Source organism: Oryctolagus cuniculus, chromosome 3 (genome assembly GCF_051225735.1).
Source record: "Oryctolagus cuniculus isolate XC-2025 breed Fujian yellow rabbit chromosome 3, ASM5122573v1, whole genome shotgun sequence".
NCBI classification, from domain to species: Eukaryota; Metazoa; Chordata; class Mammalia; order Lagomorpha; family Leporidae; genus Oryctolagus; species Oryctolagus cuniculus.
Window position 1 is genome coordinate 82,563,997 of NC_142869.1, and position 23,315 is coordinate 82,587,311.

The 23,315-nt window shown below is 36.9% G+C and overlaps 2 protein-coding genes across 13 annotated transcripts in view; both read left to right on the plus strand.

Annotated features, from left to right (window-relative positions):
• The window catches only part of BAZ2B (bromodomain adjacent to zinc finger domain 2B), a 205,171-nt gene that overhangs the window by 130,638 nt on the left and 51,218 nt on the right, over positions 1–23,315 (plus strand). For 6 of the 12 annotated variants that reach the window (XM_089328266.1, XM_017342870.3, XM_051849479.2 and 3 more), the window contains 7 exons: positions 1,048–1,092; positions 1,329–1,355; positions 2,613–2,678; positions 15,332–15,472; positions 19,160–19,414; positions 20,373–20,587; positions 22,314–22,388. In XM_089328266.1, coding sequence (XP_089184392.1) covers positions 1,048–1,092; positions 1,329–1,355; positions 2,613–2,678; positions 15,332–15,472; positions 19,160–19,414; positions 20,373–20,587; positions 22,314–22,388 — 824 coding nt within the window. Of the gene's footprint in view, positions 1–1,047; positions 1,093–1,328; positions 1,362–2,612; positions 2,679–15,331; positions 15,473–19,159; positions 19,415–20,372; positions 20,588–22,313; positions 22,389–23,315 lie in introns of all 12 variants that reach the window. The other 6 variants (XM_089328265.1, XM_089328268.1, XM_089328267.1 and 3 more) reach the window with 2 other exon arrangements.
• On the plus strand, positions 17,634–18,095 carry LOC100356803 (10 kDa heat shock protein, mitochondrial). Its single transcript, XM_002712202.6, has one exon. It carries the CDS (start codon positions 17,718–17,720, stop codon positions 18,024–18,026), a length of 309 nt encoding a protein of 102 aa, XP_002712248.1. The 5' UTR covers positions 17,634–17,717; the 3' UTR covers positions 18,027–18,095.

Sequence of the window (23,315 nt, forward strand, 5' to 3'; positions counted from 1 at the left end):
TGTTTTGAACTGTGTTCCAAATCTAATTGTGCCCTTATAAATCTTTATTAATGTCTAGCAACTGTTTTGTCTATTAAAAATAAAAAGCCTTCAGAAGCAAAATCTGAGTGCTATCAACTGTAACTGATTACTCCAAAATTAGCCATTATTAATTACTATAACTTGAAGTGTTTAGGAGGTTTGGGTTTTGATTTTCTATCATGAAGTGTAAAAGAGCTGTCTCCCTCCCCTCCCCATGCAGCCCTGACTTTCCTCTTCTGATAAGGTTACTGAAAGGTGGCAGCTCAGTGAACCTGCTGGTGTTAGAAACAGCCATCACAGATATATCTCATAAAGCCATGGAGTTGTTTGTTATCTTTTCTTCATAGACTCTCTAATATTATTCCATATGTTTCTACCCCTTTTCATTCTTGTCTTTAATATTAATTTCATCTACATTTCACCATTCTAAAAATAATGAAATTGGAGACATTCCTAGAATCATTTTCTTTAACCCTAACCCCTTGGGGTGATGCCCTGAATCATAAGTGGACCTGAAAATCTAAACCGATCACATAGTTTTTGGCACTTTAATTCATAAACAAGTCTATAGAAAGGAAATGGATGCTGCTAATTATAGAGTATCTCTGGGAGTTCATATACAGAGAGAAGAGAGTTCTAGTGAGCTAGATTTGAAAAGTTGTAGCATAATGTCTTAAAAATAGAAAAAATACGCATGTAAATTACATCAGATATGCTGTACCATCTGGCCAGCCAGTCCAGTGGATGTGCCATTAAAATGTACTGTTATGTCATTCATTGAATTTAAGTTAAAAGCTACTGAAGAAAGACCTTTCTAAGTATAGCTTAATGATTTCTCTATGTATGTATTAGCTAGGACCATATGCAATTGAATTAGCACTTTATAATTTAAAAAATTGAATATTGGTAATTCTATATGGTTTAACCTAGTGGAAGACTACAGAATCTCAGAAAAGTAACTTTTAGTACTTTTAGCATGTTCTATCTTCCCTAACAGCCATATATTAAAAGTCTCTTATTTTTAAGGAAAAAGAAATGAGAAGACAACAGGCTGTTCTTCTGAAGCATCAGGTCTGTATACATATATGTTTGCTGAAATGTACATTTTATAGTTTTGCTTAACCTTTTTGGGGGAAAATCTTCAAAATATTTTCTTTAAAATTTCTAATATAATTCCTGCTTAAGTGTTTCCTTCATCTTACAGTTTATTGCCTTGCTTTGGTATTGGTGTCTTTTGGGGGGTTAAAAATTGGTTTTATGACTCTGTGATTTCTGTTTCATAATGTTGTGCCAACTCTTTCTACCAGGAGTTGGAGAGGCATAGACTAGATATGGTATGGGTATGTTTATTTTTGTACATCTAACACCGCATTGTGATTTGGTTGTGATATGGTTGTCATAGCAATGCATAAAGTGTAGCACTGGCTGCTGTCATATTACATACTGCTGCATGGCTTTACAGCACAGTGCATTGCATACATCTGCTTGTCTGTCTATAGAGAAGTATGATACATTGCTAAGATTTTTCATTGAATTTTGTAAGCCTTAACTAAGGCTGTTGTCTAAAAATTTACATTACTGATGTCACAAGGAAAGTTGGATCACTGTACAATCGGATATAATTGTGATCCATATTCTCCCATCATTCTAGATGCAAAACTGCCATTGAATACAATGGGAATTTTGAGTTTGCTTGATGAGAGAATATGAAAATATATTATGTTTTATAGACAAATTTTAGAAATAATTTTAGAAATAGCCCCTTGGGGAGAACAAATATATTTAAACAAAAAAATCTCCTAAGAATTATAAAAATGTGATTTTTAAATTTAAAAATGATCAAATTAAGCATATGTTCACCTTATTTTCATTTAGATTCCACCTATTAGCCCCCTGGTGCAGCTTTTATGGCTTTAAATAGTGCATCAAGTGGCAGACATCAGTAAACAGGAATATCCCATTTTATTGGTATTCGTATATGAACCAAGACTAGTTTAACTAAATTGGTATAAAAGCTGTAAAATGAACTTTCTAATTTGTTAGCAGCTTATTGAATTTACAAAGTGATTTTGTTCTTGAAATTAAAATAACAAATTCTATAACCATAAAATGAAAGTGATTATAAATCCATTTCTGCCTGATCTAAAAATTTAAGAACAACGCAACCATTAGTTGAATTGGCTATAGTAAGTATTTGTGGTTTTTCTAATAGCAGATGTAAGGTAACTGACCTGTTCCAGCCAACCATTATGCTTTTTGTTCTGCCAGCTTTTGAAGGAGCATCACAACTGACCATAAGTAAATCTTGTATGCTTCTGTTTACACTGTCTCCATGTTCATTGCTTTACCTTTTTGCTTTTGATTGTTCTTGTTATTTGCTTTCTAAACCTGAACTAAAACATGCACAGACTGGCCATTCTTGTCTTATATTTAGTATTTACCGTGACTTGTCTATAAATGCTAAACATGCTATACTGAGTTTTGGTTTTTTTGTTTTGTTTTGTTTTTTGTTTTGTTTGTTTTTTATCCATTTGAAAATCAAACTGTTAACTATGGTTGAGTTAGTTTCCTAATTTTATCTGGCCTAATAGGAACGAGAACGAAGGCGACAGCATATGATGCTTATGAAAGCAATGGAGGCTCGTAAAAAGGCAGAAGTAAGTCTATGTTTCTAAAAAATGTTACCTTATAAATTTAACATTTCTTCTGAAGCTTTGGCTCTTCTAAATGTAAATCTTTCATAGTATAGGTTTGTCATGATCTATTGGCTTTCATTAACAAACCAAAGGTTTAGAGGAGACTCTGTATTAGAACATAAAACGAAATAGGAAGGATTCCATTGTATGTGTTAGTTAATTTTCATGCCTGAAATTTTTGTCACCTTTTTTAAGCATAGTGAATGGTATAACTTTGGATAAAAGTAACTATATATTAGCATGTCCAAAAAGTTTCACAAACCATGATCATAGCTTACCTAAACAAACTGTGTGTGTCCTTACAAACACTGATCATTCTAACCATTGACTTCTTCTTCCCTCAGAACAACTTTTGCCTTTTTATGGGTAAAGTTAGGTGCATGAGAATAGGCTGTACTCCAGACTACAAATACAGTGCTTCCAATAAAACTTAGAAAGATGTTAGAAACCAGGTATAACAATCCTTCTGCTTTGTCCTGAAATGAAAAGAAGCACCAGTAGCTTATAAAATGGTCACCCTTACATCTGAAAAAACAGGTATCACATACAATGAGGAGAAATGAATGGATAATAAACCCACTTTTACTGAAGCAATACAAGCACTTTAAAATATTTTACTCTTTTTTAAAGTTATTTATTTTATTTTATTTTATTTTATTTTATTTTATTTTATTTTATTTGAAAGGCAGAGAGACAGAGAGAGAAGAGAAAAAGAGAAAGGAAAGATCTTCCAACTACTGCTTCATACACCAAATGCCCACAGTAGCTGAGCCTGAACTCAGTCCAGGTCTGCCACATGATGGCAGGGATACAGCTTCCTTTTTTTTTTTTTTTTTTTTGTGACAGGCAGAGTGGACAGTGAGAGAGAGAGACAGAGAGAAAGGTCTTCCTTTTGCCGTTGGTTCACCCTCCAATGGCCGCCGCGGCTGGCGCGCTGCGGCCGGCGCACCGCGCTGATCCGATGGCAGGAGCCAGGAGCAGGTGCTTTTCCTGGTCTCCCATGGGGTGCAGGGCCCAAGCACCTGGGCCATCCTCCACTGCACTCCCTGGCCACAGCAGAGGGCTGGCCTGGAAGAGGGGCAACCGGGACAGAATCCGGCGCCCCGACCGGGACTAGAACCCGGTGTGCCGGCGCCGCTAGGCGGAGGATTAGCCTAGTGAGCCGCGGCGCCGGCCGGGATACAGCTTCTTGATCTGTCACCAGCTACCTCCCTAGATGCACATCAGGAGGAAGCTGGAATCAGAAATGGAGACAAGACTAAAACCCAGGCACTCAGACCTGGGAAATGAGCATCCTAAATGGCATCTTAACCATTGTATCAAATGTCCACTCCAGGACAAGTTCTTAATAGTGTTGCCCATGTCATAAGCAATTGGAAAAGAAATGAAAAGGCCATGTTAAAGTATGAAACCCCAATAAATCAAATATATCCATATATACATAAAGAATTGACGTAAATCATGGTAACTCTAAAGAGCCCCATTTCCCTACTTTCTTTGTTGCTGTCCTCAGCACTCCCTGTACATTTTCCACAGAACAGCCAGTCATAAACCAGATTATATCTTAATATTATGCTGTGGTTTCTCATTGTAACCTAATAATTAGTCCAGATTCCTCACCCTGATGTAACAGTCCGTTTGCTCTGACCTCTGCCTACCTCTTTTGCATTGTAATCCAGACATTTTCTTATTATTCCTAAATAAAGTCTTCTGTTTTTTAAAAACAAAAGTAAATCTTTTTTTAAAAAGATTTATGTATTTATTTGAGGGGCAGAGTTACAGACAGAGAGAAGGAGAGACAGAGAGAGAGGTTTTTTACCTATTGGTTCACTGCCCAGATGGCCTCAACAGCCTGAGCTGGGCTGATCCAAAGCCAGGAGCCAGGAGCTTCATATGGGTCTCCCATGTGGGTGCAGGGGCCCAAGCACTTGGACCATCTTTGACTGCTTTCCCAGGCATATTAGCAGGAAACTCAATAGGAAGTGTAGCAGCCCGGACTCGAACTGGTACCCATAAGGAATGCCAGCAACACAGGTGGAGGCTTAACGAGCTATGCCACAGTGCTGGCCCCAACATAGTGTTTATACCATTGCTCTTCTTCCACCAAATGGTCAAATTATTCCTATTTCTCATTCAGTCATATATCAGAAAACATCAGATTTTTTTTATTTGACAGATAAAGTTAGACAGTGAGAGAGAGAGACAGAGAGAAAGATCCTTCCATTGGTTCACCCCTGAAATGGCCGCTATGGCCGGAGTTACGCCGATCCAAAGCCAGGAGCCAGGTGCTTCCTCTTGGTCTCCCATGCACGTGCAGGGGCCCAACCACTTGGGCCATCCTCCACTGCCTTCCCGTGCCACAGCAGAAAGCTGGACTGGAAGAGGAGCAACCAGAACTAGAACCCGGCACCCATATGGGATGCCAGCGCAGCAGGCGGAGGATTAGCCAAGTGAGCCACGGCACCGGCCCCCACACATCAGATTTTTTTTTTTTTTTTTTTGACAGGCAGAGTGGACAGTGAGAGAGAGAGACAGAGAGAAAGGTCTTCCTTTGCCGTTGGTTCACCCTCCAATGGCCGCCGCGGCCGGCGCGCTGATCCGATGGCAGGAGCCAGGATCCAGGTGCTTTTCCTGGTCTCCCATGGGGTGCAGGGCCCAAGCACCTGGGCCATCCTCCACTGCACTCCCTGGCCACAGCAGAGAGCTGGCCTGGAAGAGGGGCAACCGGGACAGAATCCAGCGCCCCGACCGGGACTAGAACCCGGTGTGCCGGCGCCGCTGGGCGGAGGATTAGCCTAGTGAGCCGCGGCGCCGGCCCACACATCAGATTTTAACTTGCCAAATACCCTAACCTCTGGAACGTATTCTATCAGCTATCATTTTTTACATTTTTATTTTATGATATTTTTTCTCCATAATGTAAGATCAGTGAGGACAGGACTATTACCTGCCTTATTTGTTGCTGGATCACCAGTGCCTGTATTAGAACCAAGAAATAGTAGGTGTTGAGAAAATTATAGTTGAATGAACGAGCAAATGAGTGAGACTGACAGTTACAGAACCAAGAAAAATATGAGCTGGACTTATGGCATAGTGGGTAAACCTGCCACTTATGATGCCAGCATCCCATATGGGCACCAGTTTGTGTCTTAGCCTCTCTGCCTCCAATCTACCTCCCTGCTAATGGCCTGGGAAAAACAGCAGAAGATTGCCCAAGTGTTTGGGGCCACTGCCACCTATGTGGGAGACCTGAATGAAGCTTCTGGCTTCTGGCGTTGGCCTGGCCCAGCCCTGGCTGTTGCTGCCACTCAGAAAGTCAACTGGCAGGTGGAAGGTATATGTCTTTCCTTCTCTCTCTGTAATTCTGCCTGTCAAATAAATAAATAAATCTTAAAAAAAACTGTCATACATTATTATGTTTTCTGCTTATGTAGTTGTATTTTTATAATAAAATGAAATCTTGATTTTTTTTTCATTTTACTCCGGGTGATTTTCTTTAGTTGAAGCCAAACATTCAAGAAATTCTTATTTAAAATAATGATAGAATAACATATGTCACAAATAATCCTTGATCAAAATGTTTGAGAGAAGTTTTAGATAAAATGAAATTCTTAAAATATTATCCTCTGATTTCAACAGTTTGCACCCACACAGAAACACAAAGTGTAAAGTTCTGTTAGAGTACGAGTTATAGCATTAATTCACATTGTACAACACATTAAGGACAGAGATCCTAGATGGAGAGTAAGTGCATACTGACTCCTGTTGTTGACTTAACAATTGACACTCTTGCAAACTGTTGAAATCTTTACTTAATATATACTAAATTGATCTTCTGTATATAAAGATAATCGAAAATGAGAATCTTGATGTGAATGGAATGGGAGAGGGAGTGGGAGATGGGAGGGAAGTTATGGGGGAGAAAAAGCCATTGTAATCCATAAACTGTACTTTGGAAATTTATTTTTTTTTTCAATTTTATTTTTTTTATTTTTTTTTAACTTTTATTTAATGAATATAAATTTCTAAGGTACGGCTTATGGATTACAATGGCTTCCCCCCCATAACATCCCTCCCACCTGCAATCCTCCCCTTTCCCACTCCCTCTCCACTTCCATTCACATCAAGATTCATTTTCGATTCTCTTTATATACAGAAGATAAGTTTAGCATACATTAAGTAAAGATTTCAACAGTTTGCTCCCACACAGAAACATAAAGTGAAAAATACTGTTTGAGTACTAGTTATACCATTAAATCTCAATGTATAGCACACTAAGGACAAAGATCCTACATGAGGAGTAAGTGCACAGTGACTCCTCTTGTTGACTTAACAAATTGACACTCTTGTTTATGGCATCAGTAATCACCCTAGGCTCTTGTCATGAGCTGCCAAGGCTATGGAAGCCCCCTGAGTTCACCGACTCTGATCATATTTAGACAAGGCCATGGTCAAAGTGGAAGTTCTCTCCTCCCTTCAGAGAAAGGTACCTCCTTCTTTGATGACCCGTTCTTTCCACTGGGATCTCACTCGCAGAGATCTTTCATTTAGGTTTTTTTGTTTGTTTGTTTGTTTGTTTGTTTTTCCCCAGAGTGTCTTGGCTTTCCATGCCTGAAATAGTCTCATGGGCTTTTCAGCCGGATCCACATACCTTAAGGGCTGATTCTGAGGCCAGAGTGCTGTTTAGGACATCTGCCATTCTATGGGTCTGCTGTGTATCTCACTTCCCATGTTGGATCATTCTCTCCCTTTTTGATTCTATCAGCTAGTATTTGCAGACACTATTCTTGTTTATGTGATCCCTTTGGTTCTTAGTCCTATCATTATGATCAATTGTGGACAGAAATTGATCACTGGGACTAGTGAGATGGCATTGGTACATGCCACCTTGATGGGATTGAATTGGAATCCTCTGATATGTTTCTAACTCTACCATTTGAGGTAAGTCAGCTTGAGCATGTCCCGAATTGCACATCTCTTCCCTCTCTTATTCCCACTCTTATATTTAACAGCTATCATTTTTCAGTTAAGCTTCAACACTTGAGAATAATTGTGTATTGATTACAGTATTCAACCAAAAGTATTAAGTAGAACAAACAAAAAAAATACTAAGGAGGATAACATATTAAGTTGCTCATCAACAGTCAGGGCGAGGGCTGATCAAGTCACGGTTTCTCATAGTGTTCATTTCACTTTAACAGGTTTCCTTTTTGGTGCTCAGTTAGTTGTCACCTATCAGGGAGAACATGTGGTATTTGTCCCTTTGGGATTGGCTTATTTCACTCAGCATAATCTTTTCCAAATTCCTAACAGGGATCACTTTTCAGTTAAAATTTAAACCCCTAAGAATAATTGTGTGTTAATTACAGAGTTCAACCAATGGTACTAGAACAAAAAAAATACTAAAATGGATAAAGTATTACATTGTACATCAACCGTCAGGACAAGAGCTGACCAAATGGACACTATGGGAAATTTATATTTATTAAATAAAAGTTTAAAAAATTACCCTCTGATAACTGTAGACCTCTGAGCAGGACTGCATACAGACTGGGTAATTTTGTCATTCTGATTTTATTTTTTTTAACAATTTATTTATTTTATTTGAAAGACAGAGTTACAGAGAGCAGAGGCAGAGAGAGAAAGAGAGATCTTTCATCCACTTGTTCACTCCCCAGATGGACACAATGGCCAGAGCTGGGCCAATCCAAAGCCAAGAGCCAGGAGCCAGGAGCTTCTTCCAGGTCTTCCACACAGGTGCAGGGGCCCAAGGACTTGGGCCATCTTCTACTGCTTTCCCAGGCCATAGCAGAGAGCTGGATTGGAAGTGGAGTAGCCTAGACTCGAACTGGTGCCCAAATGGGATGCTGGCACTGCAGAAGGGCACTTTACCTACTACACCACAGCTTCAGCCCTGTCATTCGGATTTTAAATTGGGTTCCTCTAATGAATGATGCCTGTAGATCTGTGATGAACTGAGTTATTTTTAAAATTTCTTAAATTGCTATTTGTATGCCCAGCATTAAATTACATACAGTGGGAAAATCTAAAAGAACATGACATCCAAGATGTGGTAATTATATCAGAGAGAGAAAATTTTACAGTGTAAACACTTCAGCCATAAATGAAGCTTACTTTTTAGCACATGATCCAACTTTGACCCAGTCTTTTAAATAAGCTTGCACTTCAGTATTGCAAAACATTCTTATGTGTACTTGCTCATTTCTTCATTATTATTTAAGAAGCACAAGATGTAACTAATGCAATGTCAGTGGGCATCTCAGCTTAATATTTTGCCACTTGTTACAATAAATGCAAATCTGTAATTTTTTTCTCTTATTAAATATTTAAAAAACAGCCTAATATACAGTGAAGGCATGGCCAGTTTAGAAATGTAAACTGGCTTATGTGCATCTATTGATTATAAACATTAATACCTTTAGATCTTTAATTATTAGATTGTGAAAAAAGAAAAATAGGGGTGAGGGGTAAGCAAAAAAGCAAGCATTACAGTAGTGTTTAAAGAATGATGAGACTAAAAAACAAATTACTTTTGCATTATTAATTAAAAACCTCCTGTAACAGCTGAAATTATTCCAGGAAACTCCCCTATCATCAGATGCAGGAGGTAACACAAACACCACTTGCATGATTTTTTTGTGAACATTAGACTGATTTTTCCACATTTCCCTCACTCCCCTGCTCTAGGTTGACAGTTTCTTTCTTTTAGGACTTGGACTATGTCTCTCCAGTCTCTCCTAGCTTGAGGGTTTCTGATGAGAAATCAGCCATTAGTCTATTTGGGGATCCTCTAAAGTACTCTGACATTTCTGTGTGCACATTTCAGAATCTTTTCTTCATGTTTCACTGTTGAAAGTTTGGCTCAGAGTCAGTGGGAAATGTGGATTTATCCCCTGATGAAGTCCCCTAGTGGCACAGGTATGAGAGCTGCCGCAGCCTCTACTGGGGTTAAAATGGTGCTTTCTCCCTGCTTGTCGCCAGGTGCCCTTTCGGGGGGATGGGGAGGAAAAATGTGCTTTTCTTTCATCGGATTAAGTAGGTGCCCTGCTCCCCACTGGGGTTTCAGATGATACTCAAAGTCATTTTGATCCACAAGGTTCTCAGGCAGTATCACCTGTGCCTCTGGCTACCACAGTCTGCTCTCACCTCGCTCTCAGCAACTGGCATCTCCTCCAGCCCCTGGCTGTAGGGGTCACGGGTAGTGTCCCCACTTGCTGCTGCGTATCTGCACGTGCGTCTCTGTTCTTTCTGTACAATTCCCACTGTAAACGTCTCTCCACCTCTCCCTTGGGAGTGCTTGTACTGTCTCTGCTTTTCTTCTATTGTCTTCCCCTGGTCAAAATCAGCAGGTCCTTTGATCTTTTTGATTTAGTATTACCTCTGTATTTTTCACTTAAAAGAAAATCCCAAGTTTCTATGACTTGCTAGTGCAGAAATCTAATTTCCATACTTTTTCCTTCATATAAATCTGTAATTAGTAAAACAAAAACTCAGATTCATGTAAATTATCTCAGTAGTTGTTATGTTAATGTTAGAGGGTCATTAGTGTATCATCATTGTTCATTATTACGTTCTAGCATAATATAAGAAAGAATAGTCTTTAGCCTCAGATGAAAAAGGCTTATTATTTCCTAGTATAATTTAAGTAAAATGAGGTAACACTTCACCTTAGTGTAAGCAGTGTGAGGAGTTCAGAATCTCCTGTTTGAATCATAAAAACTTCAAACTATACCAGCCACAAATTTATCATCACTTTACTCATATTAACTGAGTAATCAACTATAGTAATTGTAGCAGAGTCTTTTGTATGTCTCCCCAGGGATCAGTAAACTACAAAAGATTGTTAAACATGCGTCCATCACAGAAATGACTGTGTCAGCATTTTGGGAGGCAAAACCATAAAATGAAAGAAAGTAGTTCAGGTTTCAGAAGTCATCTGATAAACAATTTGAAAGCAGAAAAAATGCACAGCTCTCCAGAGATTAAAGTCATGAACATATTTTATAATCCTACTATACCAGCCATTATTTAGTTAAAGATGAAAAGAATTGCATGTATACATGATTTGTTAAGCAAACCATTTTTCAGTTGAAGACATAGTAAATATACTTAACCAATACTAATACAGACTACTTTATCTCAGTTTTAAATTCAAAATGGCCCTTAAAACAAATGTAAAATTATTTTATATTAACTATCCAATAAAATGTTAAATGTCATATAATGAAGTAGATTTTGGAAAGCAATATTATAATTTCATTTGGATATATTAAAAGCTATCTGACTAAAAAATTATTAAAAATTTTATAACGGTAACTATTTGACATATATTTAAAAATTATTATTATAAAGAAATAATTTTTCATATTCAGTGGGTTTTAAGAAAGCATGATAATGAAAAATTTTATTATTTTTAAATATAGTTTATACCTATAAAGTGTAAGTACTTTTAGAGTTTCTTCAATTGTGTGATTTGAAATTTTTTCCTGCATTTACATTTAATTTTAGTAATATTTTAAATATAAAATTAAGTGTAACAGATTTTTTTAAAAATTGCCCAGTCCTATCATATTCAATATGCAACCCCTCATTTTGTTCTCTATATTTGTCTTTTCTAAATGGCTTGTATTATTAATTTTATTTATACTTTTTTCTTCCTGCACCCTGAGGTAAACCTCTGTCTCTTAAATTATATTTTTATCTTTTAAATTTGAGTACAAGTTGCTATCAAAAGAAATATGTTCTCCTAATTACGCCCAGAACAAATACCTCAGAGACCCAGTGGAATCATAAAGTGCAAAAACCATAAGCATCTCTGCAACATGGCCTCTTAAAAATGGCCTGTTTTGCAGTCTTGTAAGTTGTGAACTTTAAAATATGAAGTCATTTTACTGCAGTCATTGTTTGGTTTTTAAACATATAATTCTAAAATAGGACAATTTATTCATACATTCATTGTTGTGCTCTAGAGTTCTGGAATTACTTTGATGTATCCTTATAAGGTCCACAAAATCATTTTTTCTTATTGTATGAAAAACTAATTTTTTACAAAATTTTCAACTATGTATTTTGTACTGCTCAGGACAATCTAAATTTAATACATTAGCTATCAATAGATATTTCTATTATGAAATGAGATTTTAAGTGACTTATTTCTGAAGATATTAGTAACATTTGATACAGAAAAATGTCACACTGTAATTAGGATGATGAAAAGATGTTTTGTTATAAATGACTTACAATCCAAGTACCTACATTTGTTTCAAGAATTTCTATTTCTAGAAAATTAAAGCTTGGGAGAAGGAAAAAAAATTGTGGGGAGGCATATTAATTGATTTGTAATTATTTATGTCATTCTAAAATATACTCTGGAGGTATATTTTATAATTATTTATGGTTATTTTCCTGCGGTTAACCAATATTACCACAAAATGCTTAATATTCTTTCATATTATAAAAAGATTAATGTCATTGGTAGATCAAAGTTCCATCTTGAAATAACCTTGGATAACTAGAAAGTTCCATTGTGAAGTCTTAATTTTGACATAAAAATATAATATAGAAATTAGGTTAGAATCAAGTATGGCAGCTTAATTTTCTGAAAGAAAAAAAAAGGTTTGGATAAGGAGTAAATATATTGCTTTTCAACAATGTTAAGTCTAAAAGGAAGAATATAAGTTTCCATTAGCTTCAAATTTGGTCTCAAGTTTTTGTCACTTGAAATTTCAGTTTCCAGAAAAATTATCAGATAATAAGAAGTCTTTAATTTTTATATAGAGGCAGGTCTATTTGCAATCAGACCAAATCACCAGATCAAATCACTATGTATACCATTGAAATGCTCAAGAAATTAATTGTATTGGAAGAAATACATCTCTGGGCCCGTGCTGTGGTACAGTGGATTAAAGCCCTGGCCTGAAGCGCTGGCATCCCAAATGGGCGCCGGTTCTAGTCCCAGTTGCTCCTCTTCCAGTCCAGTTCTTTTGCTGTGGCCCAGGAGGGCAGTGGAGGATGGCTCAAGTGCTTGGGCCCCTGTACCTGCATGGAAGACCAGGAAGAAGACCTGCTCCTGGCTTCAGATCAGTGCAGCACGGGCCGTGGCAGCCATTTGGGGAGTGAACCAATGGAAGGAAGACCTTTCTCTCTGTCTCTCTCACAGTCTATAACTACCTGTCAAATAAATAAATAAATAGAATTGAAAATCCAACTCTAGAGGGAAAATTGTTCAGTGATTCTGCTGACTCATTGTAAGGATTGGTAATAATAGTATTTCAGGCTTTTACCCAGTAATTTGGTTTGAAAATCTGTACTGTATTGTGAGAATGTTGTAAGTTATCTGTGTATATCTCCTGTCATTAGACTCTCAGAAATAGCTTTTTAATTTATAATTTATAAAAATTAATTGCAGAATTCTTTAAGTGTCAGTGGTCTCTTAAGTTTCCTTATCTTTTGTCTTTCTAAAATAATCTGCATAAATCAGTAATCCAGAAATTCAGAGACAGAATGAAAAAGAACAGCAATTTGTCCGTGTAAAATAAAAGCCCACTGTGATCTAGCTTCTGATGCTGTCATAATATTCAGCAACTATTCAACCTGCAGCCTGCACTCCAGTCCTGAGACTACTGTCAATTTTTCCAACGCACTACACATGCGCAATTCTTTGGCCAGATGTTCTTCCCTACTCCTGTGTCTCCCTTTGGCCATTCCCTCCCCCAGCAGTCACTCACTAGTGGTAATTGAAATGGAGATGGTCAGGATATGAGCAAAAATACTAATATATTTTAGGAAGCAGTAAGTGCTGTATTAAAATTATACTTAAGGGCTGTGAGAATTAACAGAAATTGGCAATATAGAGAACATTGTGGTGTTACTTAGGCTTTAGATGGTTGTAATGAACTTCTGGATTGGAGTGAACCAATAAAAGAAGGTGAGGAAACAAGCATTAATCAGGAATAGTAAATTGTTTGGCGAAGACTATGTGGAATGTAAAAAGTAAGAGATATGATTGGACAAGAAGAGATTCTTGAATTCAACAGTAAGGAATTGCTCCTTATTTTCATAGTAAATGAAGATTTTTTAATCAAGGAAAAGATATTATCAATGTTATAACCTAAACCCATCTGTAATGTGTAGAGTATGAGAGGTATTAGATTAGAATTATCTGGTGAGTCTACTATTATTTCTCTAAATAAATGAAAATTGTATTTGAGGTTTGCATTTAAAGATCCTGATCCAGTATTATTATAGGCTACTGGGCCCAGGTTCTTTTCTCCATTGCAAGGTAGAATTCAAGGAGACATAGATAAAGATCAGCAGAAAAGCATGATTTATTTACAGGCAAAGTTAAAGTATGTACTCAGGAATGAGTGCTGGCCAAGGTCACAAAATAAAGAGCTGCACTCATCAAGGTTCAGGGCTGTCCCTTTACATGATCCGGATACTTGATGGGATGTGGCTGAACTGAGTATTCAAAGAGGGGGGCTTTTAAGGGGGTCTGGGTACTGCCCATTTTCTTTCTTGTTGTGGAAGTGGGAAGTGTCATGGTGTCAGGTACCTAACTGGAGTGGGAGGGTCAGCCGTGGGAATTTTATATGATGAAGTAAACATCAGCATGGGGCATAACCTGTAACCATATTGGGTGTTTTTAGCTGGCCCTGGTTCTAAGTGGCAACATAACAGAAGCTGAGGTTTTCCATTGTGCTGCAGCGTTGAGAGTCAGTGGTGGGAGCAGTTGGGTATGTCATGGAAAAGGGGTTTTTGGTGGTGTACAGTGCAGGGAAGGGGGATCGGTCAGCACAGGGCTTCAGACTGCCATGCTGCAGGCCGGGCTGTGCACATGCCTGGTAGGCAGAGCTGGCAAACCTCAAATCCCCCTTGTTAACCCTACCTTCTTGCCTCCGTCAGCGTTATAATAGAAAATCTCTTCATTTCTCACGGTATGTTATTCCCTGCAGCAGGGAGATAATATGGTTATTTCCGTATTGTTGCCATTACCAAAACATTTTTTTGAGTGCTTTAGGAATTGCCTTCAGAACCCACTTACATTCTCTTAAGTATTGTTTATGGTGGCAAATAATATTTTTATTTCATCACAGGTGCTATCTTAAGACCAGCTAATTTATTTCAAAAGAGCTACTTTTGCAGATTCAAATATGCCGCCTCTATTTTTCTGCTATAAATCATCCTTTACCTCCTGGAGACACACAAAAATGTGTGTCAATATGCGTTAGCTATATTTTATAGCTATGTAGTAGCCCATGTGCATTCTATATGACTTCACTTATCAGTAAATATCTTATTCTTATAACCTGGTAAAGGGTTGAACAAATTTTGGGTAATAATATAGTCAGTTAAATCTAATATTGGCATTAAATATTTACAGTGCCAAGATTATTTTGAAATTGAAATGGTGAAAATAACAAAAAGCAAAATATGTCATGGTTCCTTTATAATTGTGAATGTATCTCTAAACTTCCTAAGATAATTCTGTTCATGGAAATAATAACACCTTGATTACTTTTTAAGTTAACTGGATTTTTTTCAAATATATTTAATGATTAAAGAGAATATGTGGCCATGATTTTCTTTTAAAGGAGAAAGAACGGTTGAAGCAAGAAAAACGTGATGAGAAAAGATTAAATAAAGAACGCAAACTTGAGCAACGAAGATTAGAATTAGAAATGGCAAAGGAACTAAAGAAGCCTAATGAAGACATGTGCTTAGCAGACCAAAAGGTAATTTTTATATATGTTAACCATTTCATTAGTAAATTTAATTTTTCTAGTTTGTCATCTTTTTCATTTGCAAGGGCTATTATTACGACAGCTTTTCAGGATTTTTGTTATTTTGTTGTGTTTTTTTTTTTTAAAGATTTCTTTATTTGAAATAGAGACAGAGAAAGGACAGAGAGAGGAAGAGAAAGGAACAGAGATCTTCCATATACTGGTTCACTTCCCAAATGGCCACAATTGCCAGGTCTGGGCTAAGTTGAAGCCAGGAATCCAAGATTCATCCAGGTTTCCCAAGGGGCAAGGGCCCAAGCACTTGGGCAGGGGCCAAAGCACTTGGGCCATCTTCTACTCTTTGCCAGGTGCGTGGGGACATTGTCTTATAAATAGAGTTGCTGAGACTTGAACCAGTACTCCAATATGGGATGCTGGCATCACAAGCTCTGGCTTTAATCCATTACACCACAATGTCCAACCCTTATTTGTAAATGAAACCATGAATTCCTAAGTCTAGGTGAATTTTTAGCTCCTCAATAGCCGCCAATAAGCCTCTCCAGACCTCCTGTGCTGATAATGGCAGTTCTTAGAATATAAGTAGAGCAGGGTGGGCATTGTGGTGTAGCAGGTAAATCCACTGCCTGCAACTCTGTCATCTAAGATAGGTACCAGTTCGAGTCCCAACTGCTCCACTTCCCATCTAGCTCCCTGCTAATGGCCTGGAAAAAGCAGCTAAGGATACCTCAAGTGTTTGGGCTCCTGGTATCCACTTGCAAGACCTGGAAGAAACTCCTGGCTCTCAGTTAGGCTTGGCTCAGCCCTGGCCATTGCAACCATCTGGGGAGTGAACCAGCAGATGGATGGTCTCTCCCTCTTTCTCTGTAGCTCTGCCTTTCAAATAAATAAATAAATAAATAAAAATCTTTTTACAAAAAGAATATAAATAGAACACTGTACACCTTTTTAATGTTAGTAAAAATACCACAAAAGTCTACAAAAAAGAATTGTAGAAGTAGATAGGACTTTCAGGTTTCTTTGATCCTTCCCAGGTATTCAGGCACAGATAGATGTACCTTCTCCCCATTTATAATCTGTAACCTCCTTCAATGCTTTAATAATGGCCACTGATCTTTGTTGGGTATATTTATTATTTGCAGGCTCTACGCTAAGTGCTTGTATGAATTCACGCATCTTTTGAAAGATTTTATTTATTTATTTGAAAGGCACAGTTACAGAGAGGGAGAGGCAGAGGAAGACAGAGAGAGAGAGAGGTCTTCCATCCACTTGTTCACGCCCCAGATGGCTACAACGGCTGGAGCTGGGCCAACCCTCTGAATTCACTCATTTAATCTTCAACATAATCCCTTGGAGTTAGTATTTATCGGCATTTACAGATGAGAAAACTGAGGCACAATGTGGTTCAGAGCATACTAGGAGAAATTTAGGAAGATCACAGTGATCATGGCAACTGGCAGGATTTCATATACTTTTGAGTAGAAGTCAATTATGTTTTTGACTGTAGTTAAGATGATAAAAGTGGTAAAAGCAGGGGCTGGCACTGTGGCATAGCAGGTAAAGCCACTACCTGCAGTGCCGGCATCCCATATGGACATTGGTTCGAATGCCAGCTGCTCCACTTCCAATCCAGCTCTCTGCTATAGTCTGGGAAAGCCGTAGAAGATGGTTCAAGTGCTTGGGCCCCTGCACCCACGTGAGGGACCCGGAAGAAGCTCCTGACTCCTGGCTTCAATCTTGCCCACCTACAGCCATTGTGGCCATTTGGGGAGTGAACCAGTGGATGGAAGATAGCTCTCTCTCTCCTCCTCTGCCTCTCTGTAACTCTGCCTTTCAAATAAATAGGTAAACCTTTGTGGTTTTTTTTGTTTTTGTTTTTGTTTTTAAAGTGGTTAAAGCAGCTTTCAGTAGCCTAGTGGGGACTGAATTATATTAATATTCTATTTATTTAGCATAACATAACTTTTTAAATAAAAATGAAAGTATGCTTAACAGTTTTAGTTATTTGTATTAGTTAACACATTTAATAAGCTCAGGATGAGTGTTTTTTAATCCTAAGTGAGCTTTGTTACTTACATCTTTTATTTTGTTTAAACCCATATTTACTATGTCCAGTATATAAGTCCCTTTAAGCCACATTTTATTAGATTTGTTATATAAATTTTTAGAATTTTATGAAATTAGCGGGTCTCTCCTTGGAGCGGCGCGAGAGCGGAGCGAAAGCTGCGGCGCTGGGGCCATGGCAGGACAGGCATTTAGGAAGTTTCTTCCGCTCTTTGACCGGGTCTTGGTGGAGAGGAGCGCCGCGGAAACAGTAACCAAAGGAGGCATTATGCTCCCTGAAAAATCTCAAGGAAAAGTATTGCAAGCAACGGTAGTAGCTGTTGGATCAGGCTCTAAAGGAAAGGGTGGAGAGATTCAACCAGTTAGTGTGAAAGTTGGAGATAAAGTTCTTCTTCCAGAATATGGAGGCACTAAAGTAGTTCTAGACGACAAGGATTATTTTCTATTTAGAGATGGTGACATCCTTGGAAAATATGTAGATTGAAATCTCTGAAACAGCATCACATGAAGCTTCCCATTCCATTGAAGTTCTGAAATCTTTTCATCATGTAAATAATTTCCATGTCTCTTTTATAATAAACTAATGCTATCTAAAAAAAAAAAAAAAAAAAAAAGAATTTTATGAAATTGTATATGTCTGATATGGTACAGCAAAAAGGGAGACTCAGAACTAACTGATTTTCAATTGGAGCACAAAATATTTGTATGATATCAGCAATCCTTAGTTCTTTTTCTCCATTATTTCAGTAGTCCAGGGTGGGGAAACATTTTTGAACAAGAACCAATTCAGATAAATTAAAATGTGTGTAATTCACTGTTTTTTCCCAATTAAATTTTACAATATTTTTTGTTCTCATCCATGAACAAAAAATGGTTTTAATTTAGATTCTCTGTTTACGGTATTTTTTAAATGTCTATGACAATCGGTACCATAATCTGGTCATTAAAATGTTAATATTTGAACATACTTGAGAAGCATCAACAGAGACAGCTTTCTAATTTTAATACTGAAACTTATATTAATTAATGTTTCACAAATATTTGGAAGCCTGAAGACCTTTAGTTTCGTTAATTAGGTTCATGTTCAGAGTCATAAGTTCTGGTCATGTGAATGGCGTTCATTAGCCATTGATGTGACCACTTTCTCCGACCATAGGCCCCACAGATGCATTCTGTTAGTTTCTGAGTTGCCAAAAAATTAGTGTGAATCTTAAATGTCTCCATCATTAGAAGTGAGTGCACATAACATTGACATGTCCATGGGAAGATAGTTTTGAAATATTTATTTCTTACATTATTTAACTTTTACTCCAGCTATATATAACCCATACTTTGTCAGTATGTAAGCTAATTAAAATTAGTTGTCCCTTTTGCATAGATCTGAGTTTATAATGAGTTCATCCAAAATTTATCGATGGTTGCTTATCTTTATGACATTATGCTTGGTGCCATGGGGATTGCAGAAGTGCTCCCAGGGAATTTGCCATCCAAAGGGAAAACCACTACTATGGCCCAAAAGGCAGAAAGGTAGCAGCTTATTTTTTTCAGAAGTCAGAAAATCATGGCTCTTAAAATTTGTAAGTTCTTTTTAAATTTCTGCATTTATTTTATTTTTAGCCTTTGCCCGAATTGCCTCGTATTCCAGGACTTGTTCTCTCTGGAAGTACATTTTCCGACTGTCTCATGGTGGTACAGTTCTTAAGAAACTTTGGTAAAGTTTTGGGCTTTGATGTGAATATTGATGTTCCCAACCTGAGTGTTCTTCAAGAGGGATTACTAAATATAGGAGACAGCATGGGTGAAGTACAAGACTTGCTTGTGAGACTCCTCTCAGCTGCTGTATGTGATCCAGGTCTAATAACAGGATACAAGGTAAAAATATGTATATTAAATTTTTTTTAAAAAAATTTCTGCTATCAGTTTCTTTATAGCTAATGTTTGCGTTTTAGCAGAAGATTGTACCCTCTGATCCAGTTTTTTCCCACATAATACCTTGGAAAGTGAAATATAGATTTGTATCAGATTATACTTGATACAAGCATAGAAAACCCTGATTATAAAGCTTAAGGAATGTGGAGCATTCTCAAGTTACTCTTTTTCCTCTATCTGTAGGCCAAGACCAAGTTGAATTAAGGAAGTACTTGAATAGTTTTTGTCAAAAACAGAGAATAAATAATTCATAAAACAAATAGAACTTGTCTGTACCTTCTGAAATTATACCTTGCCATCTTTCAAATTATTGTGAATAACTGAAACTAACCATAGCACCTACGGACTAGCACGTTAAACTCTTTACTGCTCAGTGGATTCTCAGTAAATTCAAATTTATCTTAATCTCAAAACGCACATTACTGTTCACTTGGCTCTGTATAATATTATAGAAAGAGAAACTGTGGGATAAACCTGTTAGTTTTTCCTCCCTCTCCGTACTCATTCAGTGTACCAGGCAATAAAACCTATGTTGCAGTAAAGCTAGAAAATATTGGTTTTGAACCTCATCTCCTTGCCATTACTGATAAAATGTCTATGAACAGCCTGAGCAAAGCTTATAATCAGAGAAAGTTTGACAGATTATTAAAATTTCTGCTACCCGTGAGTGTACATACTCATCTCTTTGCCTGACTTTAAATCCACTAGTTTGGAGGAGAAACACAAAGATACAAGTACTTGATTATGCATCTGTGGCCAATTTTTGTTTCAACTTGATTGAAAATGTGAATGAAACCCCTGTCAGTGATATCCAGAAAATATAATACTAATATTTTTGATCTCACTTTTTATGTCGTGTACCATTATGGGCAATAATTATAAAAATGCCATCTTTGTATAGGCCAAAACAGCTCTTGGAGAACATTTGCTGAATGTTGGTGTGAACCGGGACAATGTTTCCGAGATTTTGCAGATCTTTATGGAAGCCCACTGTGGACAAACCGAGCTTACAGAGAGCCTGAAGACAAAAGCTTTTCAGGCCCACACACCAGCGCAGAAAGCCTCAATCCTGGCTTTCCTCATCAATGAACTGGCGTGCAGCAAGAGTGTGGTGAGGTGAGCACATGCCCCACTGTTCTGGTGATCCTTTTTGGTGCTGGATTTGTCTAAGCCCAGAATGAGAAAATTGGCAAGTTTCAAAAGAGCACAAAGAAGAAAAGTAAAATCCCTCATCATTTGAAGATGGTCACTGATAATGTTTTTGTGATTTTTTTTTGCAGTCTTGAAAAAGCATTTAGATCATATAGTATATATATAATCTCTAATTTTTCTCACCTGGTTTGTTTAATACTTTTGTTAATTTTTTAAATTGTGGTAGGTGTTTTTTTGTTTGTTTGTTTGTTTGCTTTTGCACCAGAATCTAGCAACCATGATAAGAATCCAGAATTTTTTTTTCCTTGCCATCTTTCAAGGACATTTGACTTTTTGACATTACTTAGTAGCCATTCTTAGAATTATCTAGCCTATTTTTATCTTGTTATATGCTAACGTGACCTTATACTATTTATCTATGTATTCATATCTTTTTTAAAAGTCCTTAATCTTATTTATGTAACAAAGTAAGTCCTCCACTCTAGTACTTGTTACTGATGAAATACTAATACTCTAGTATTTCAAAATATGGTACTAAGACTATGTTCATTTTGTTTTTGCTTTCATTATTTTCCAGTTTTAATTGTTACTTCTAGTCCTTTCCCTTTATAGAAAGAATAATCAGTCTGCATATTAAGAGCCATGCCTTTCTACTATTCTATACATTTTAAATTTTCTGTACCTGTCTTAACTATTATACTATACTCATATACTTTTTCATTTTTGCCATTAATTGGAAATAACTCACTCAAAAAGTGTGATATTTGTTTTATAATTTCATTAAGCATGAGCATGATGACAAATAGTTAACGCTGAGTAGCATTTATTTAAAACTCACATATATGCACCAAATTCAAAGTAAAACATACCCTGTGGTTTCTAAGACAGAGAAAAGCACCACTGCTTACTCAATACCATAACCTCATGTTATTCTTAATGTTTGGACATTTATATATGCTCACTCGGGGGCCGATGCTGTGGTACAGCGGGTTAACGCCCTGGCCTGAAGCGCCGGCATCCCGTATGGGCGCTGGTTCTGGTCCCGGCTGCTCTTCTTCCGATCCAGCTCTCTGCTAGGGCCTGGGAAAGCAGTAGAAGATGGTCCAAGTCCTTGGGCCCCTACACCCACATGGGAGACCCGGAAGAAGCTCCTGGCTCCTGGCTTCAGCAGCTCCAGCTGTTGAGGCCATCTGGGGAATAAACCATCGGATGGAAGACGTCTCTCTCTCTCTCTCTCTGCCTCTCTTCTCTCTGTGTAACTCTGACTTTCAAATAAATAAATAAATCTTTAAATATATATATATATGCACACTTGGATAGGTATTATATATATATATATATACATATATGTCCACTTTAATAAATAAGCATGTGTGTTCTGATTTCCTGCTTTGATTTTAATTATATGCAAATCAAAAATAGGAATACTTTCTAAAGCAATTGGCAGGTATTTCCTTTCTTGCTTTAAAGTAGAAATCACAGTGAAATTTCTAATATTAACGTTGTATTCAATGAAGACTGTTGCATGTATGTATAAACCCATATATACATGTATGTATAGTATATATATTTACATACAAGAGCAGTTGTATCATTTTCAGCTACCAAAAATACATTAACTTGCCAACAAGTTTAATGAATTGTACAAATGTATTAATTTATGTCTTTCAATAAATTTTTGCATTGACAGTGAAATTGACAAAAACATTGATTATATGTCAAACTTGAGAAGAGATAAATGGGTGGTAGAAGGTAAACTCCGCAAGTAAGTCTGATTTTATTGAAACTAAAATAGTGGGTTCCTTTTGTACAAATATGCAGTAAAGCACATGAATTGTAAGGGTAGAATTTAAATTTTATTTTGTCTAAAGAAAAGTCAATGTTTAACTTATGTGGGACATGAAATGAATAAAACTTGCGATTAGAATTTGCAGTGGACTTCCACTTTGACTATGACTTTGTCTAAATAAGATCGGAGTTGTCAAACTCAAAAGGCTTCCATAGCCTTGGCAACTCATGACAAGAGCCTAGGGAGATTACTGACGCCATAAACAAGAGTGTCAATTTGTTAAGTCAACAACAGGAGTCACTGTGCACTTACTCCTCATGTAGCATCTCTGTCAATGTGTTGTTCAGTGTGAATTAATGCTATAACTAGTACTTAAACAGTATTTTACACTTTATGTTCTGTGTGGGTGCAAACTGTTGAAATCTTTACTTAATATATACTAAATTGATCTTCTGTATATAAAGATAATTGAAAATGAATCTTGATGTGAACGGAATGGGAGAGAGAGTGGGAGTTGGGAGGGTTGCGGGTGGGAGGGAAGTTATGGGGGGAAAGAGACATTGTAATTCATAAGCTGTACTTTGGAAATTTATATTTACTAAATAAAAGTTAGGTTGTTCTAAAATAAAAAATGAAAAAAAAAAACAAAAACAAAAAAAGAATTTGCAGTGGATAAAAGATATGAGATTCATTAAGTTTATTTGCTTCAAACTTAAAAGAAAGTCAGTTTTTCTTTTTTTTTTTTCCCAAAGAAGTTGAGCAACTACATTTTCTAATATTGTTGCCATCAGGTAGGCTGCTTTTGTCATAAATACAAACTGAAACTACCACTTTTTTCCCTTGATTGCTTTCTAATTAAAATTTGTTCTCATAAGATTCTAACCAAACCTTTATTCATCTTTA